Source organism: Sciurus vulgaris (genome assembly GCF_902686455.1).
Source record: "Sciurus vulgaris genome assembly, chromosome: 2".
Taxonomy (NCBI): Eukaryota; Metazoa; Chordata; class Mammalia; order Rodentia; family Sciuridae; genus Sciurus; species Sciurus vulgaris.
Genome location: NC_136462.1, coordinates 162,619,512 through 162,632,069, shown reverse-complemented (window position 1 = coordinate 162,632,069; position 12,558 = coordinate 162,619,512). Strand labels below are relative to the sequence as shown.

At 37.2% G+C, this 12,558-nt stretch overlaps 1 protein-coding gene across 3 annotated transcripts in view; it reads right to left on the bottom strand.

Moving 5' to 3' along the window:
- The window catches only part of LOC306654672 (kinesin-like protein KIF16B), a gene marked incomplete at its 3' end in the record, with an annotated part of 336,888 nt that overhangs the window by 39,632 nt on the left and 284,698 nt on the right, over positions 1–12,558 (bottom strand). For all 3 annotated transcript variants that reach the window (XM_079128488.1, XM_079128486.1, XM_079128487.1), the window contains one exon: positions 6,703–6,786. In XM_079128488.1, the coding sequence (XP_078984614.1) occupies positions 6,703–6,786 (84 nt within the window). The remainder of the gene's footprint in view (positions 1–6,702; positions 6,787–12,558) is intronic.

Below are 12,558 nucleotides of genomic sequence, written 5' to 3'. Positions count from 1 at the left end.
GGCTTCTCTGAGGGGAAGATATCTGAGCTGAGGGAAGTAGTTCAAACTCCTGGACATTCTGGCTGACTTAAATCACAATCAATAAAGAAATGAAGCTTTTGATTGGCACCTTAGAGTTTTAGACTGGGAGCCCAAAGACGGAGAGCAATTTTTCATTTATACAGAAGTATATTTTATGTCCCTGAGCTATGAACCATCATGTCAGTACAGAAAGACATTTTACAACGGAGAAGGAGAAAAACAGCAGAGTAAAACTGTTTGATGACAGTGCAATGAGTCCTCCCTTTCCTCCTGTCGGCCTACGTCTGGATTTGGAAGTTGTTATTCTCCTTGGAAATACTTGTTTTAGTTTTGCTATTCTCTTAAACCAATGACTACTCAAGGAAAATGAAATGGAATTTTTCCCTTCAGTTGGTGACTCCCACTAATGGATGAGATCATAAAATAACAACTCACATTGGTAAGATTTTCATCAGATAAAATGGTTTCTTGACGTTTGTTAGCCTCTGGATCACAGAATTTACAACTTCTCTGATTCTGTGAAGCATCAGTATGGAATAGCCACCAAATTCCAGCTCAATCTCTTTTAACACTTTAACAGCCACTTAACACTCTTTGAAAATGCTTTGCTACTTACTGATGGTTGTAGTAATAGACTAATAACAGAAAATAGTCCCTGCTAATGTGAATAAGCAGATAATCAGAAGAAAAGCTCAAAACATAAAAGAGAAAGAAAACGGTTCTATGGAGTGTTTCTGTAATTGTTGACTATGTTTGATAATAGTTCTATTATTATACATCTTGCAAGATGAGTAGAGAATAGATGGAAAGAATGTTAAATTAAGCATGGAATTGCTAAGTATCTTTCTGATAGCCCAATGAATGAGGAAACTCCCAAAACCCGAGGAATTCTGCCTCCCAAAGTTTACTTTGAAATTGAAAGGGCTCATTCTATAAAAATGTCTAAGCCAAACCATTCTATTGTTGGAAATTCAAGATTTGAGGGTAAAATGAACTGAAGCAGAATGAGAAACTATTGTTAGGAGAAACTAGACTGTGTTGCAAGTACTGTTATCCAAAAAGTGAACCGTGGCCATGGAGTGGTAGGGATATATCAATACTGACAGCCATTTCTAATACCTATATTTGGCAGATAAAGCATTTGAACCACCGAGACGTAAATGTGAAAATAACTCATCATTTAGTTCACTGTTCCCATCATAAAGGATAATACCCATAAATTCTGGGCATCCTATTACTGTGAGGAAAAGAAAAACAGACAAATTAGCCTGGCATTTGCGCTAAGCCCCTACGGACCATGTAAACATCTGGAGAATACCTATACCAGATAAGACTACCTTGTGGCTATGAAGGAGCAAGACAAAGAGAAAACAAAACAAAAAACACACTAAATAATCCCATTCCACGATCAAGCCTGAATACAGACTAAAACATCAAATATTGTACAGATCATGAATATGATCAAATATTTCCTTTTCCATGCGAATAATGGTAAGTACTACTTTTTGTCATATTTAAAACCTTACCCTGTTCCTGTTTTCCAGATAAGAATTATTAATATACTAATCACAGAATGACCCCAGCATTCAATCAAGAACAAAGGCCTACTTTCTTGCATAATGTCCCAAATCACCTAATATACACTCAAATCCTCCTGCAACTTTTTAACAGTTTTTATTGAGATGCACCTATGGTTTCTAGGGTCCCTCTGTAGTCTATTTTTCTTTGTTGCAGGGAGTCAATAAATCTAACATTATTTTGAAAATAGGTATATTCCTGGGGGTCTTTGATTGGAAAGCATTGACGCTTATCTATTTTCTTCATATGCAGAAGCCCAGGGGATACACCAGGTCAGCTGGGGACTCCCTAGCAGGTAGTCTTGTAGTCAATAATCTGGTAGATATGTAAAGAAAACTGACTCGCTATAAACCAAAGCCGTACAAATCTGGAGGAACTGTGCTCTTTTCACAATGATCCTATGCCTCTCATTTTCTTTCACATTGTACAATAGCACCACCATGACCGAATCCTTCAAAGGAGCAGAACCAGGACTGAAGACTGGGAAGGCTCACACACTTAGCTATCACATTTCTTCTGACCTTTCTAATAGTGCTTTAGCAAATGAGGTGAAAATGGGAAAGAAAGAGGTGACCTTGGGCTGCTGCTTGCTCAGGTACTTTGAAAATGAACTTCCTAGAAATTTTTCAGGTTTTTACTTCCAAAGGTGATTGCATTATTCTGGAACACTTTATGGTTTTAGAGGATTTCATATGTTTTCCTTAATTACAGTTATTCCCTGAAATGACAGACTATTAGGATGATTAGTAGAATGTTTTCAAGTAGATAATGTTCTCTGAAATTAGTAACCCAAAAATGCACCTCTCATCAATGAACAAAAACAAAGCAAAACAAAACAAAAAAACTCATTAATTTGGAGGCTAATCTGGGCAGAATGAATGGAATGGCAATGCAGCTTAGTTAACATTGTGGTGATAATCTTGAAAGATGGCGCTTCTCCAAAGGAGATGATGCTTTTTTTTATAGGAAGACCCAATCCCATTTCACACTGACAGTGGACTGGTCAAGAGTCGGGCTTGTTCTGGAATACACTTGAGTGTGAGCTGAGGCTTTGCCACTTACTAGCTATGGGACCTTTATCTTCCCCAAGACACAACTTCCTTACCTGTAAAATGGATATTAAAACAGAACTCACCTCACCAGCTGCTTGTTGAGAGGTAAATGGCATGATATTAGAAGCATTTTTCACTCATGCTTTGTACTTAGTAAATACCAAGTAAGTATGAGAAAGCAGGTATTATGTAGATACATATGAAATTGCTGATATTCCACCATTTTTGAACTACAGCAATGGCAGTTTCTTAACATTCAGGTTAACAGTTACTGTATCTACCTTCGAATACAGCTCAAAATAACCTATAAGGCAGAGACTAGTTGTTATTTCCCTATTATATGTACTTCTTTGCTGACATGTGCCCTGGACGACTGTCAGTGACAGATGGAACATGTAGAGGCTGGGAGGCACAGCACACGTGGGAAATGCTGAGAGCAGAATCCTCCAATGTCACAAGGTAGGGTCTGCCTCAATGTGCACAGTCATACTGAACTAGTTCCAGAGGGGCCAGGAATGCAACCTGAGAGCCACTCAAGTTAGAAATCTAAGATTCTTGGCTCTTTGTGAACAAAGTACTAAGAAGCATTTGAATATGATATATAGAGCAATTACAGGATGGATTCTGTAAAAAGGGGCTTCAGCTATAAACAAGTGTTGGCCAGATACTATGTGTGGGAGTAGTTAAAACGAGTTCATCAATAAGAGGTCAGATTTATACTCCTCCACTTACCATCAGCACATTCCCACCCCTAACTTTTATGGTGCAACATGTTAAATGTCTCACTTCTGGGTCCCTGCACCACCACCACCACCACCACCACCATCACTAGACACAACTAATATTCCTCTCTCCAAGGCAAGAAAATTAATCTCTAAAGCATCTTATGATAGAGACTTCTGGTCCTGTCCATCATTTTACAAAATAATTATTAACTGATTAAATATTTATAATTTGAAAAGTGTCAACATGGTGTCTTTATCCTTAATGTGGCAACATTTCATATTTTTTTTTTCTGATAAACTCAAAACATAAGGTCCAAATCTTGGAATTATTTTAATAACAAAGAAGATCAAAATGCAATTAAATACTTGCTTAAAACACCACTTTACACAGATCCATGAGGGTGAGAAAGCTTTTAAAGTTGTATTTCTGGGCTTTAATATTTTTTCAGATAATTCCTGTTAAGCAAACATCATGTATATTAGCTAGTGCAGATGTGTCTTACTAGAATTCACCTTTCTACATGAGTTTCTATTTACATTATACTTCCAGATAAAATTCCATGTAGGAATTTAAACCTATGGTTTTAGAGGAAAAAAAATGTTTGTTATCTTTGCATTCTTTAAAAATACCTAGCCTTGTCTGCAGCATACATTAGGAATTAACTAAATGTGTGTTAAATTAAATAAGTAGTTCAGGGAAAATAGCTGTGTTAGTTTTCACATAAAAGTACACTAAGTCAAGCAGTGACTTCTGATTCTAGAAGATCAAAAGAAAAGTCATAATAGTCACAGGAAATTAATGCAGGAATCTCAGATTAATTATCCATTAAAGTGAAGGTGAATTATGATTGCTCCTTGAAAAGAAGATAATGTTCTAAGATTTAACATTCAATATTAGGTGAAATCCACTTCTCTTCAAACATAAGTAACTATTTTCCCAATGCGTGGAACTCTTTCTATATAGGCTAACATCACAGGTAAGGCAACCAAAGGGGACTGCTGTATATATGCAGTGCTATCATTTGTCTAAGTGCCTATATTTTAGAGACTTGGTGTCCATCTTGGACTACTGGGAGGTAGCAGAACCCTTAAGAAGTGGAGTCCAATAGGAGCAAGCTAGATCATTGGGGGAGTGCTCTTGATGGGAACACTGGGACCAGGGGCCCTTCCCATCTCTCTTTTTGCCATGAGGTAAGCAACTTCCTCTACCATGTGTTCCCTCTATCATGCACCACTTTATAACAAGGCCAAGTGACAATGGACTGAAGCCTCTAAAACTGTGAGCCAAAATAAACTTTTCCTCTTTTTACATTGATTAAATCAGGTATTCTGTTATGGTAATGGAAAGCTGATTAACACAGATAAAAGACATTACAATAAAACACTGTTAAGCAACATTTGATAACTTAATAATGCTAAGTGATAACACAGGAAATGCTAAAGGAACAAATGTGGGTTCTATCTGAAAGTACCAAGAATCAAAGAGTGCCTTGAACTTTGCTCTGACTCTGACAGTTGGAATGGAAAACCAAGGGAAACCAAGTGCTGCACTTGCAAATGCACTGCATACAAAACACCCAATCTGTTGTGGCACAGCTTGGCACCATGTGAGTTTAATCAGACAGCTGAGAAGCTAGATGTGACAATAATCTATTTTCTGTTAGTATATAAAAACAAGCTATCACTTTCCATGTTCCCTTAATGATAAAGGCTATGTAAAAGAGGGAAGGGTGAGGTAAAGAAAACTCACTTGAAGCATTCTTAGTTGGTCAGCCAAGTCTAGAAGTTAGAGGGCCCCATTTGTCACCTGACTGCAATTGCACGAGGGAACCCCAATACTCAAGTGAAAAACTGCCCCACTGAGTACCATCAGCTGCAAACTACAAGAGATAGCAATAATCTGCTATTTAAAGTCACTGAAAAAATAAAAATTAATTCTAGAGTTATTTTTAAAGTTTATGTGTGATACAATAAAACCTCTGAGAGAACCTGACTGAGCAGGTTACCAAAATAATTTTTTCCTTAAGGTCAAATTCTTCACTTGGGCTTTAGGGTCATGACATTAGATGATTATTTTCAGAAGTGTGTAAAACTTCCAAAACTGAGTTTTGGAAGTAATTTATTAGTTTTGAGGCCTCTTCAAATGTACAACTTCACAGTCTTACTCAAATATACGCACAGCCATACTCTGAAACTTGCACTTCCTTAGATCAGTTCTGTGTTATGAGTCTCAGAATGCTAGAATGTCCCCCCAAGGACAGAAATTTATCAGTCTTCAACTTTTCCAAGTCCCTCATTTCTCCCCTTCAGTTCTCACTGGAACCTCCAACCTCTAAGTACTTCCCCAATCTGTGGTTCACTGGAAGTAGAGGACCCTATGTGCAGCCATCTTCAACCAGGTGTCACTAAAAGAATCAACCTAATGTTTATGTAGCACTTTACAATTCAGAAAGGGCTCTCTCAAGCCCTGTCTTGTTGATTTCATTTTTAATACCAGAGGCCTTAAGATTCCCCTTAAAAAAGTAACTAAGGGAACTTTGAGAGGTCCCCTGAAAGCATGAAGACACTAGATCTGTACTTTTGCCTATTATCTGCTTCAATAGCTCACCATGGCAAGGGAGCGACAAACAGTTGAGGACTACCTGTGACCATGTCCTGTGATTCCACTGTTCTCAATGAAAACAGTTGGTCCATGCCTTGGCACAAAGACTCAGATTCCAGCCAAATAAGCAATTACGTCCCCCAAAGAAACAAATTAAACGAAGTAATCAACAATGTGTATAGGCAGGAAGACAGTCAGAAAAACAACAGTTGTGTTAAACTGAGTTCTTACATGTAGTTGGCTTGGAAGATTAAGTTATAATAAGTCCAATGAAGCCTAACTATGACTAAAATAGGCACGCATCTTTTTGCTTCCAACTATTTTGAAAAAGTAACAATGATGCAATACTATAAATCTTCAGTTAATTAATTCCAAGTTTTCGGCATCAAGCTTTGCACCTCATCCTATATTACATACCATCTGTCTATGGTGAATATTTAGTTCTCACTAACATCCTGCTTCCCTACTCTTAGAATAAATGTATCTTCTTAAAAATCAGAAAAAAATGTTCTGCTAGACCACAGAGGGAATAAGGACTTGGATTTCAAATAAACTGATAATCACTGCTTTATAATCGATTGCTGCCATCTCCTGTGTTAAAAAAGTAGCACCTTCATAACCGTGAACAAAAATAATAATGTTTAATAGGAATAATTCTTATCAATCAGAAGGCAAATTTTCTACTCACAGAGGAAAAAAAAAAAAAAAAGCTTAATTCTCTTACCTCTAAGTGACTTCGCCTCTCAGCAATCACACGTTCATCTTTGTTTCCAAATAGTTTCTTTGGGGGGAATTCAAGGGCAGAAAGCTGAAATACATATTTTACAAGAGCTGCATTACTATTATACCCAGGATCATTGGGCTGTCATTAGCTATTATTTGGAATCTCTATCAGGGGAAAAGAGAAAGAAGCTCAAAGGTTAAAGATGGTGGGTCCTGCCTCACTTTGCCACCAACCACGTGACTTTGGAGAGATCATGCAACCCTGGATCAGATTTCCCAAAGGTCAAATGAGTGGTGGAACTTGATTTTTAATGCTCTGTCTCATATCATGTATCAGACTCTGTGCCATATGGTGTTCTACAATTTTTGTTTTTTAGAACACAAGTTTATTCTTTTGGTCCCCTTCTTTACTTTTGTGTTGAGATGAGAATTTGAAAACTCAACCTACACACAACCAGAACATTTTGTAAAATAGCTCTGAGATGACTGCTAAGGTTCTCTAAACATTCCACACTGCCTTTTTCTGGTTGCTATTGCAAATGAAGACTGCCAATGTGAAAAGAGAGCTTTTGGGGAAGCTTTCACTTTATTATCCCAAAAGTGAATGTTCAGAATTAGTATTAACCTGGTATTGAAATTTCAGTCATTTTTCTTATGCTTTTCTTCTTGAATGTATAAAAATTATAATAGAAGATACGTTTTATTATAGGCTCCCAGGCTAGAAAGGACTCTATAATCTGGTTAGAAACTGCCCAGCCTGGGTTGCTTTGGGAGAATGAATGCTAAGCAGTAAAAACTGCTTTGTTGATGGAATTCACCATTTCCTTCCTTTCTTACCTTGCTGAGTCCAGACAAATTGAAGCCAATGAAGCATTATTAAGAAAAAATGAGCTCGGTGCAGTGGCGCACACCTGTAATCCCAGCAGCTTGGTAGTCTAAGGCAGGAGGATAGCGAGTTCAAAGTCAGCCTCAGCAAAAAGTGAGGCGCTAAGCAACTCAGTGAGTCCCTGTCTCTAAATAAAATATAAAATAGGGCTTGAGATGTGGCTCAGTGGTCAAGTGTCCCTGAGTTCAATCCCTGGTAGTCCGACCCCCCCAAAAAAGAAAACGAAAAAAGAAAAAAAATGAACATTTTTCCCACAATGTAGGGCACAATATGACACCAAATTCCTATTTTATACCTAAGCAAATCTCTAAGTATATTTATATTTATATTGCTACAGCAAGCGTCAAAAATATAGCACATATATATATTTAAAAAACAGCATTAAAATATACTGGACATACAGAAAAGTGCATATATAAGGGGACAAAGTGATGAATTTTAAAGATCTCATATAATAAGGGAATAAAGTGATGAATTTTCAAGATCTCCATATACCATGTGGCTAGTACCCAAGTGAAGAAATGAAATGTTGCCATCTCCCTAGGAACCACAGGGGCTGCTTCCAGTCACTCCCTCCCACCACTGCAAAGGTCAATGCTAGTCTGAATGACTTATAACAGCACAGTTTGAGTCTTCCTATTTTTGAACTTCACGTAAATGGCATCATGTAATATGAAGTCTTTGGTATCTACCGCCTTCTGCTCAACATGCTGTTTATGAGATTCATCTGTGTTGTTATGTGTGGCGATAAATGCTCATTCTCATTGCTGTACAGTATTCCATTAGGTGAACCTTCTACAACTTATTTGCTCATTCTTTTGTTATTGAGACCTTTGTTCATTTCCAGATTTTGGCTCATTCTTTTGTTATTGAGACCTTTGTTCATTTCCAGATTTTGGCTATTAGGTACTGTGCTGTTCTAAACACTTTCCTATAGGTCTTATGATGGAGATCTATCTATCTATCTATCTATCTATCTATCTATCTATCTATCTATCTATCTATCTATCTAATCTCTCATTCACTTTTGTTGGTTATATTCCTAGGAGTAGAAATGATGCTGGGTCATATGGTACACATACGTTCAGCTGTATCTATAAATATTGAATGGTTTTTCTAAGGTGTGTGTGTGTGTGTGTGTGTGTGTTTATTAACTGACATTCCTATCAGAAGTGACTGAGAGATCCAGTCACCAACGCTTATAACTGTTGGCTTTTCCATCTTAGTGTTTCTGGTGGGTATGGAGACATTTCTATTATGGTTCACATTTGCATTTCTTTGATGACTACTGATGCTGAATATCTTTTCATATACTCATTGATCTTCTTGTTAGTCACTTTGGGGAAATGTCCATTCAAATCTTTTGCCCATTTTAAAATTAGGAGTCTGCTTTTTCCTTAGTAATTCTCTTTTTCATGCTCTTTTAAAAATGTTTTTAAATCTGTTCTTTTTAAGATATACACAGCAGTAGAGTGTATTTTGACATTTTAGACATACATGGACTATAACTTATTCTAATTAGGATTCTATTCTTGTGGTTATACATGATGTAGAGTTTCATGTTGGTGGATTCATAGATAAATATAGGAAAAGTTAAGACAGTGGAATGAAGTGGAGGTAACTTTTCAGACTCTTGAAGGTCCTGCTGATGACTTTTTCAAAGTTAACTGTCAGTTGGGCTGATATCTGCTCCTTTCATACTCCAGTGCTTTCTACTTTTGTCTTGTGTTGGTATTGAGGATTGAACCCTGGGGTGCTTTACCACTGAGCTACATTCCCAGCCCTTTTTATATTTTATTTTGGGACAGGGTTTTTCTAAGTTTCTTGGCTGCCCTTGAAGTTGTCATGTTCTTGCACCATTGGGATTATAGGAGTGTGCCACTGCACCTGGCCTCCGGTGCTTTTTCTACCAAAGCAGAGAAACCTTGGAGTGGGTGGTGCTACCACTAAGGGGTGGATTTCCTCTCCTCCTTTTCTCACCAGTGCTCTGATTTTGTTGGAACCATTAATCACTGCCTAGCAGCCATACATTCATATTTCTGGCTTTAGTACACTTAAAGAAGAGTTGCTTTCTTTAATCTTTATCCTAGATCTCCTAAGGCTTCACACCAGCTTCTATACACTGCAGATATCCTTTATCTCATTGTCATAAAAGACATAGAGTCAGTCCTGATCGATTCTTCATCTTGACTTTGCAACTCACACTTAATTTTAAAATCAGTTTAAGATAAAATGCAAATTCACTGGCACTGAGATAAGACAGACTCAGTTTGAATCTCAGCTTGACCAACTAGCTAATTAACTGTGTTCATCTGAACCTGAGTAATCTCAGTTGAAACACACACACACACAGACACCAAACCTGACAGGTTTCTGTGAAGATTTAGTATAGAATGGTGAACAGACCTTACCCATAATATTTGTTGTCAGAGATGGGTAATGACTCAGAAAGCATTATGCCTGCATGCCCTCACTCTCTCTCTGCATCTACTAGGCTGGTGATGTAGCTTCAAAGAGCAGAGGGCTTTCTGGATTCTGGCCTAATGGCACAAACACTTTTGCCCGTGTTGCTGCTCAGAGATGACAGGTACAGCAGGGCTAGTCTTCTGAACTTCACCCAGCCTCAATATCATCTTATACAAATGTGCTCCCCGCTGATGCAGTGATGCTGAAAGCTTGGCAGTTGGTTGTTTTGTTAATTTTTATGTGGCTGATGAGGTGATGTAGCTTGTGAGGAGAAACTTATGGTCACATTCATGGGCTGAACCAGAGATGGTACACCAAGGATTTCAGGCATCTGAATCAGGTAAGGAGCAAGCATTTCCATTTCCTTGAGTGGTACTCCCGATTCAGATGGAGGTTAATATTTTGTGCTATTAATAATGAACATATGAAACAACCATGTATAAATTATGGACAACTATGTTGTTCTGATTTTAGGAGGAAAAGAAAAGATTAACTTTAAATGACTTTCAGGCATATAATCTTAGGGACAATGAAATTCACAACAGTTTAACTGTAGAGATTAGGAAATGAAAGTCCAGAGGTAGATTCAGGGTATCGGGTGCAAGGTCAAGAAGAACAATCAATCAGGACTGACTCCACGTCTTTTATAACAATGAAGTAAAGGGTATCTGCAGTGTATAGAAGAAGCTGGTGTGAACTCTTTGGAGATCTAGGATAAAGATTAAAGAAAGAAATGATTCTTTAAGTGTACTAAATCAGAAATGGCTTAGTACACTTAAATGTACTAAGTGACTAGCAGATGGGTAGCATATACAGCATAGATACAAGTGTGTGGCTGCTAGGTAGTGATCAACAGTTCCAACAAGAGCTGCCAATGGAGCACACTGTACCCCAACAAGGGAACATGAGAACCACAGGAGCTGGCAAGAGCAGTGAGGAATGGCAGGAAGAGGGAAGGATCTGGAGATGAGCTCCCTAGAGGCCCATCTTAGGACATATAAACCAAGTTAGTTCCAATCACCTTACTCCTTTCTAATTAAAAGATAAGAATAATGATGGCTCTCCTTATAGGTAGTTAAATGGAAGGAGGAAAGGAATAGAAACAGAAGTTCCAATGTGATTCAGATAGAAATGCAAGCTGTTGGGCCCACATCCTATTAGTGGGGACAGGAAAAGAACAAACTGAAGTAGAAAGTCAAATCCACAATGCAAAATATATAGAAAAGAAATGCCTCCATTAAAATAACTACGTTTACATCAGAAACTGCTTTCTAATTGCAGCATAAGAGAACTCATTCCCTCTGATAGTGTGGAAACTACCTATATTTCTCCCTTTCTGAGAACTTAATGGTGATGTTTAGGTCTTGCTATTTATTAAGTCAGGTTGGATGAGATGAAATTTCCAATTCTTTAAGTTAAAAAGTACTGGATTATCAACCATTTCATCGAGGTATACCTTGTAAAAGATTCTGACACTTTAAAGTGACTGCTGAGGGTCACTTAAATTTCCATCAACTGTATTTTCTGCCAAGCGAAAGTATTCTCATTGGATGGGTTACTGAATGGCTATATCTAAATGAATCTATTTCAAAAGAATACTTTTCTTTAAAATGCTAAAATTAAAAAACAAACAAAACAAAGTATATTAGAAAGTATATAACATTAAAATAGAAAAGGAATTGGAATAGCAGTCAGGAAGCCATTTGGAGAACAATACACTGTTCTCCCTTATCGATAATTTTACTTCCCAGTTTCGGTTATCCTCAGTTTGAAAATATCAAATGGAAAATACCAGAAATAATGCATAAGTTTAAACTTTCACACTACTCTGAATATTGTGATGAAATCTCACTCCTTCCTGCCCAGGCTACAAATCATTCCTTTGATCAGTTTATCCATGCTGTATATGCTACCCATCTGTTAGTCACTTAACGGCTGTCTTGACTGTTATTAGATCAATTGTTCCAGTATTGCTTGTATTCAAGTAACCCTTATTTTACTTAATAATAGCTTGAAAGCACCAGAGTAGTGATGCTGGCAATTCAGATATAGTAAAAAAAAAATCTATAAAGTACTTTCTTTAAATGAAAAGTTAAAAATTCTTAAAAAGGAAAAAAAAGGTATGCTGAGATTGCTAAAATTGGCAGATTAACATTTTGAAAGTGTGTGAGAGAAATGAAGGGAGAGGGAGAGAGAAGAGGTGAGAGAGAACAAGAGTGAGAACACACATAAACACAATAATTTAACTTTTATTACAGTATATTGCTCTTATTGCTCTGATTGTTCTATTATATTATTATTGTTAATCTCTCACTGTGCTTAAAAGTTAAACTTTATCGTAAGTATGTATATATAGAAAAAAACATATAATGTCAGTACTATTTGTGTTTCAAGCACCCATGGGGGTCTGGGAACACATCCCCCATGTGTAACAGGGGACTACTAATAGTTGCTGACATAGAACATTTATAGTCATATTCCTGAACCTATCCTTCAGCAGAGAAA